The sequence below is a fragment of the Camelina sativa genome, chromosome 20 (genome assembly GCF_000633955.1).
Source record: "Camelina sativa cultivar DH55 chromosome 20, Cs, whole genome shotgun sequence".
NCBI classification, from domain to species: Eukaryota; Viridiplantae; Streptophyta; class Magnoliopsida; order Brassicales; family Brassicaceae; genus Camelina; species Camelina sativa.
In genome coordinates, this window is record NC_025704.1 from 20,508,075 (window position 1) to 20,515,546 (window position 7,472).

The 7,472-nt window shown below is 39.7% G+C and overlaps 2 protein-coding genes across 2 annotated transcripts; both read right to left on the minus strand.

Annotated features, from left to right (window-relative positions):
* Positions 5,408-6,337, minus strand: LOC104772703. Its single transcript, XM_010497287.1, has 2 exons — positions 6,056-6,337; positions 5,408-5,959 (listed from the first exon to the last, which is right to left on the minus strand). Exons 1-2 carry the CDS (start codon positions 6,146-6,148, stop codon positions 5,408-5,410), a joined length of 645 nt encoding a protein of 214 aa, XP_010495589.1. The 5' UTR covers positions 6,149-6,337.
* Positions 6,381-7,461, minus strand: LOC104771317. The gene is made up of 5 exons (XM_010495824.2): positions 7,244-7,461; positions 7,085-7,174; positions 6,895-7,002; positions 6,563-6,814; positions 6,381-6,482 (listed from the first exon to the last, which is right to left on the minus strand). The coding sequence occupies exons 1-5, from the start codon at positions 7,451-7,453 to the stop codon at positions 6,396-6,398; spliced, it is 747 nt and encodes a 248-aa protein (XP_010494126.1). The 5' UTR covers positions 7,454-7,461; the 3' UTR covers positions 6,381-6,395.

Genomic DNA, 7,472 nt, shown 5'->3' on the forward strand with positions numbered 1-7,472 from the left:
TAGCTTAGATAAGCCATGGTCATGCACTCACCTCTCTGCAAGAAGATTCTGACCAACAAGAACGAATTCCCTCACTCCTAGCAAGCTTCTAGCTCCTTCCCAGCCTTAGATCTCCCAAGAACAGCAAGGAATCTCACCAATCTCTCTCAAAAGCTCAAGAACAAGGTTTTCTCTCTTTTTCCTCAAACAACTCACAACGGCGACACCCAACATCTGAAACACGACCTAGGTCGTTTTCTTCCTTTTAAGACCCGGTTCAATGGTTTCCTTAAACCAAACCAAACCAAATCGACGATTAAAACAAACCCGACGAACCCATAATTAGTGGTGTCGAACGATGCTACAAGGGTATCGATCGACACACCAACCAAAAACGCATATTCCGGTTCGCGGATGTTACAATGATCCAATGGCTATTCCTCGCAAGGATTAGAGATTCTACACGAAACCTAAGTTGTTTGATTCCACAAACTACCTAGAACTCGCAAGAACAATGATTTGATTCAAAACACAAAGTGTTGAAGCAAACTGAAATTTCTTATTAATCAAAAGCGTGCACTGAAAAGTAAAACGTAATAGAGCTTATATAGAGGCTCAAGTACAACATCTATATGCTAAAATAAAGAAATAAATCTCAACAATTAATGATAATTATGGTCTTTCGGAATTGAATGAGAATATCGGCTAAATTGGGAAAGTTGTGATTCACCTTGAGTCTTGATAACTTGGGGCTGAAGTTGTGGTTTATTGGAACGCCTTGATACATTCTAGGAAGCTTATGGATGGTCTTGAGAGTCTCACATAATGATAATTCTTTAATTTACATGTTTTAGACACCATTTTTTTGTCCATATTTTGCATTATATTTACCCTAACTGTAGGAATTTGCATTTAGGCCATTTTGGGTGCTGCATTGTTGCATTTGTGCATTTTGGATGAAAACAGGTGCTTTGGAGGCCAAAATGGGGGAAAATGAGGTCAAACCCGAGCATGTACCCGAACGAGCGATTGTGCAAGAAGAACAGTCCGAACCTCAACCCGATCAAAGAGAATCTAAGAGCAGCAAGAACAACCCGAAGCCCTACCCGAGGAACTACCCGACTTGAACCTCATGCACCGCCTCGAGCAGACCCTCGGGCAGAACTGAACAGCTAGGTTTAAGGGGTTTCCATATATAAACCCCCCTCTTCTTCTTCTCGCCCTAGCATGCCGCAGACACTCAAACACAGAGAGCGAGAGTTTCTGAGAGAGAGAGAGAGCGATTCAAACACTTTTTCCACTTTGTTAGGATTCAATTTTATTTTCTTTTGCTATTCCTTTCAATGTCGATTCTGTACTCTACCACTTTTTATCTTATCTTAATACAATGCAATTTTCATTCATTTGTGTTTTTATGTTTTTTACTATGAGATATGAGTAGTGAATTAAGGTTTCTAAGGATTGGATTGACAAATATGTGTTTTTGATCGGTTAGGATGTTTTAGCTTAATGTTTATTTTATATAAATTCCTTTCTAGATTGGTGTTCTTAACGCTATTTTCAGACCAAGAGGTTCAGATTAGATCTAGGGTGTTTTGCCATCGAGAGATCATGTTGTTGAAATGCTTGAATCAATCAATGCTAGAGATTTACTTACTTAGCCTAAGAGATTAGATGTGTAAGGAGTTTATTGACAATAATGAATCGAATTGTAATGCCTGCTTGGTCATGTTTCTCCAACGAGAGTTGGGTAGGGGAGTGACTAAGGTTGATTGTTTCTATCACGAGAGTGTCTTAGCAAGGTTTAAGAGATTCATTGTCTAGGGAATATTTGCTTGAGGCATGTAGGACATCCAAAATTTGTCAGGAGCACTTATGAGTCGATTACCCCATCCTTCAGAGCTTTCGTATCTTGATTGTTTAGGTTTATTCTATAACTCGACCCCTTACCCGAACTCGTACTCAATCACCAGCTTCGTGTATACCTTCGAGCTTTTCATCCTTGTCTTCTTAATCCTATTACCCCACCCGATCCTGTATCCGAATGCTTGCATCGAGTACTTAGGTCATGTGGTTCTTGTTCTTTTATTTACTTTTGGTCACTTTAGGTTGTTAGAAAAAACCCACTATTGCTTGGATTGACTTGCATCGTTATGATCATATCTTATCTGCTAGCATAACAACCATATAGATTGATAACCCTTTGTACTACAACTGCATAGGGAATTGATACCTTGGGTGAAAATCCTGTTATCAATTTGGTGCCGTTGCCATTTGGTTTAATTTTGTTTGCTACGTTTAAGATTTCAGCACTTGCTAGATCAAGTTCTTTTCTATCCATAGGTTCGGAACTGAATTGTTTACTTTTGTGTTTGTTTGTTTTGCATTTCAGTTACAACCCGAGATCATCTGGATCGGGTAGATCTTCGTGTACTCACTCGGTTAACTGATTGTGCATGCAAACACGATTCAAGGGAGCCACCACATGAGTCCATTCATGAACAACATTGAAAGACCAAGGTTACTCCATCAACAACAAGTCCAGCAACCACATCCAACCACAATTTAGGAGGTCATGAATAATCAGAATGGTCCACCAGCTCCTCAAGAGAGGACCAACATAGGAGCAGGAGATGCTCCATCTACTCACACTCAAAGACATGAAATTGTGCCACCTGCTGTTCAAAACATCAATTTTGAGATCAAGAGTAGTCTTATCCAGATGATTGAGAGCAACAAGTTTCATGGCCTACCAATGGAGGACCCATTGGATCATCTGGATGAGTTTGATAGGCTCTGTAGCCTCACAAAGATCAATGGAATGAGTGAAGATGGATTTAAACTCCGGCTTTTCCCATTTTCTTTGGGTGACAAAGCACACATTTGTGAGAAATCACTTCCCAAGGAGTGTATCACCACATGGGAAGCATGCAAAAAGGCGTTCCTCGCCAAATTCTTCTCCAACTCCAGAACTGCAAGACTGCAAAATGACATCTCCAGCTTTGTTCAGAAAAGCAATGAGACGTTCAGTGAAGCCTGGGAGCGTTTCAAGGGATACACCAGCCGATGCCCACATCACGGATTCAGAAATGCTTCTTTGCTAAGTACACTTTACCGTGGTATAGTCTCTAAGATAAGGATGTTGCTGGATACCGCAAGTAATGGTAATTTTCTCAACAAGGATGTTGATGAAGGTTGGGACCTAGTGGAGAACTTAGCCCAATCTGATGGGTACTACAATGAGGAGTATGATCGCACAATATGATCTTCCTGGAGAGGATGATTCCAAGTACAAGTGAGACATGAAAGCCCTCAATGACTAATAGGGAAAACTCCTCACCCAGCAACAACATGTCCATTCCATCTCAGTGGAAGACCAGTTTCAGCAACTAGATGGGGAGAATGCTCAAATAGAGGATGTCAACTACATCAACAATCAAGGAGGTTACAATAAAGGGTACAACAACTACATCCTCAGTCACCAGGCTATCAATCCAACCACTCCACACGGTTTGAACCGTGGCCTACCTATTGCTAGGAAACTACACCCACCCACACAGCAGTCTAACATAAGTTCATCGCAAAATCTGCTGTCAGCTTCTTCATCCCTAAACTTGCTATCAATGATGCAACAAGTCATGTCCACTCAGAAGTCCCATGCCATAAACATCAACACACGATTCGATGATCTCGCTAGTCGCTTATTAGCCAACTATCAGAAACTGCATATCAAGTTTGATGCTTTGAGCTCTCGAATTCAGACGCTTACAGATAAATCGGCTTCAACTTCAACCAGCCAAGTTTCTGCTCTCGCCATAGCCTTACGGAGTGGATGCCACTTACCGACTCGTGAGGTACCACCAACCATTACTAAGGACAACAATGGCTTAGATGGGGAGGATCTCCATGAGCCACCAACTTCTACTCATCCACCAAATCATTCCGTAGAACAACCCAACCCTGTACCCGATCATGCCACCCTGACAAATGATCGGGTGGATATTCGGGTAAGCCCATCACCAATCGACAAACCAGGCGGGGAGAACCAGAAAGAGAGACGATTCATTCCTCCACCCTACAAACTATCGTTGCCATTCCCTGGACGGTTTCGCAAAGAGCTTCTTGAGAAGTATAAGGCGTTGTTCCACTACAACAAATATGAACATTGTTAACCAGACAAAAACGCTATCATAGGTCTTTGATAGCGTTTTCATGAGCGCTGTTTTTGGGCACTGTTATTATATGTACCCCATATACAATAGCACTTATTACGTATGCTATGTCATAAAACTATAACATAGATTTAAGAAATTGCTATATTATCAAGATCATAATTTTGAAAAAATTTATACAACATTTGTTTTTTCGTGCTATGTTATAGTTTTATAGCATAGCTCTAATAAACTGCTGTATTATCAAGATTATAATTTTGCAAAAATTTATACAATATTTAATTTTTCGTGCTATGTTATACATATCTAATATAGCTGTTGCGAAATGCTGTTTTATCTTGTTTACTGTGCTATGGTATATTCTTTTATCATAACGTTTACCTGTACTTTTATAGCATTTTCTGATATGTGATTATAGCACACATAACCTGTTTTATAAAATCTCATAAAATCTGATTAATAAACGTCTCAGATCCAAAATACATAACAAAAGTCTCAAGAACATCAGTTTACCATCAAAGTCTCAAGAACATCCAAAATAAACAAGCAATCTCAAGTACTTAACATTACACAATAAAACCATCAGTTTAAGACATAATGACCTTGTTCTCTGGCCAAGCAATGCAGGAGCTAAGTGCATCTTCAATAATCTCTATTTCATCGGATGGCCTCCAAACTTTTACATTTTTCACCTTCACAACATCTATCCACACTTTAACTGCATTAGAACCCAAGCGAGTAAAGTGAACCTTATGTTCTGGATCATTTGTTCCCCATCGTCCTTCAGCCACAACCCTATTCTTTTCAGTTAAATCCATCAACTTGCACTTCTTATTCTCCTTGGAAATAACTTTATTAATGCGCTGCCATGTTTACAATATAAACCATCAGTCATCATATAATTAACAAAAACAACTTCATAACATATGAAAACACTTACTGGAGACTTCCTGAGAGGAGACTGTGATGGTAAAGTATTCTTTATTGGTGATATTGGACCCGTTGCATCATCAACAGGAGACTCAGAACCAGATGCAGACTTAGAAGACATAGATGCAGATTTGGCCTGCGATGCAGCCTTTGAAGCTGTTGCTGAAGTTTTGGACTCTGTAGCAGACTTAGAAGCTGTGGCTGCAGACTTGGCCTTTGATGCAGACAAAGAAGCATGTGATGTAGCATTCTGACCAGTTGGAGTTGAGGGATTTTCAAAATCAACCTTACTCAGGGGCCAAGATACGTAAGCCATCAAACAGTCCTCAAGAAATGACATTTNGTATGAAAACACTTACTGGAGACTTCCTAAGAGGAGACTGTGATGGTAAAGTATTCTTTATTAGAGATATTGGACCCGTTGCATCATCAACAGGAGATTCAGAACCAGATGCAGACTTAGAAGACATAGATGCAGATTTGGCCTGCGATGCAGCCTTTGAAGCTGTTGCTGAAGTTTTGGACTCTGTAGCAGACTTAGAAGCTGTGGCTGCAGACTTGGCCTTTGATGCAGACAAAGAAGCATGTGATGTAGCATTCTGACCAGTTGGAGTTGAGGGATTTTCAAAATCAACCTTACTCAGGGGCCAAGATACGTAAGCCATCAAACAGTCCTCAAGAAATGACATTTCAGCTGTAGGTCTCCATAGTGATGTATCAGGCTGCTTTACTGAATCCACAAATACTTTAACTGCTTTTGGTCCAAGAGGAATTCCGTTAACCAACGCACTTGGTTCTTGTGTCTCCCAACGCCCCTCAGCAACAATGACGTCACCCTTAGACAAATCCAATAGTTTACATTTGTTTCCTTGTATACCCTGTTAAACACAATCAGTAAACAAATCCAATATAATTAATTAGCATTATAGACAGGGGTAATACATTGCTAACACATTGCTAGAAATTATAAATACCATAGGGGCAATGTCTTCCATTTGGATGTTGTTGTCTACCAGTCTACACTTATCAGTTGGCCATGCGATTATATGTCCAACAGCTTCTTTCATATGAAAGATCTTTTGTGCAGGTCTCCATAGAAATGCATCTGGTTTATATGCAGCTTCAACTAACACTTTGAGATCATAAGGGCCAAGACGACAGTCATTCACTATGTCATCCGGATCAGAAGAAAGAATCCGACCCTCACCAACATTTTCATCAATGTCAGACCAATCAACAAACACACACTTAGGATGTGCTCTTTTGTTTACACTCTGCAACAATTTCATGAGCAACTAAGAATCATAAACGACACTAAGAAGAATCACTTAGCTGATATGAAAAGAAGTAAGAATATGTTACTCTTGCAGCTGAGTTTTCATCCATTTCAGCTTCTGGTCTCTGTAACATAAACAAAAATAACATCAATTTATATTACTCTAACTGGCTGATGAATAGTAGAGAACTCTTAAGTATCTAACCTGATTCTTGATTCTGCCAAGTTCACTTTCCAAGGCATTGACCTGTTTTACTAATTTTACTTGCCGCTCTTCCATTTCAGCCATACACTTGCTCTGCATTTGTAAACAAGCTAATTTGGTCTTACTCATGCCTCTACCCATTGCCCTCAGCCTACCAGAATTGTCAGGTCCTAAAAGCTTGGCGAGGTGATCTTCATCTGGATTTGTTAAAAATGCTGGAGCATCACTTCCACCAATTTCAGCTGCTTTTTGCTGAAAAACATAAAGACAGTTTCAGGTTTTACTAGTCGATAACACACTATTTACTGGTGTACAACTCTATTCAGACTTACAATCAAATCAGCTGCATTCGTATCTACTGGTGTACCATCCTTTTTGGTGCGAGACTTGATCCAAACATCTAGTCTTGTCACGCTGGAAGGATCTTCACTTTCAGCTTTCTGTTCCAGAAAACAAAATTTCAGTAACAGTACAAGCACTATGTATAATAATAAACAACATAGTTGTAGTATATATGCTTGCCATTTCTTCTGTTAGTCTGCTGATCCCTTTACGACTAGTGGTGTGAGGTATCTGATTCTTTCTTTTTGCTTTATATTTCTCACTCACGGCCTAATAATGAAACATGTTAATTACTAATCACCAATCAACTACTAAACAATTATAATCACAAGTAATTACCTTAAATGCAGCACTAGTTTTGAGTTTGACAAATTTTTGCCAATCAACAGGACCAATATTTGGTGGTCTCAAATTCATCCTCTCTTGGTTATTTGCAGCCAAATTTATAGCCTTCACCGTGACAGACTTGTGTGATCGCCACAAATGTCCCATCTGGTGAATCACAGATATCCTTTGCCAATCTTCATCAAGCTCAAACCTTGCCTGCATTCACTTACACTCACACCAT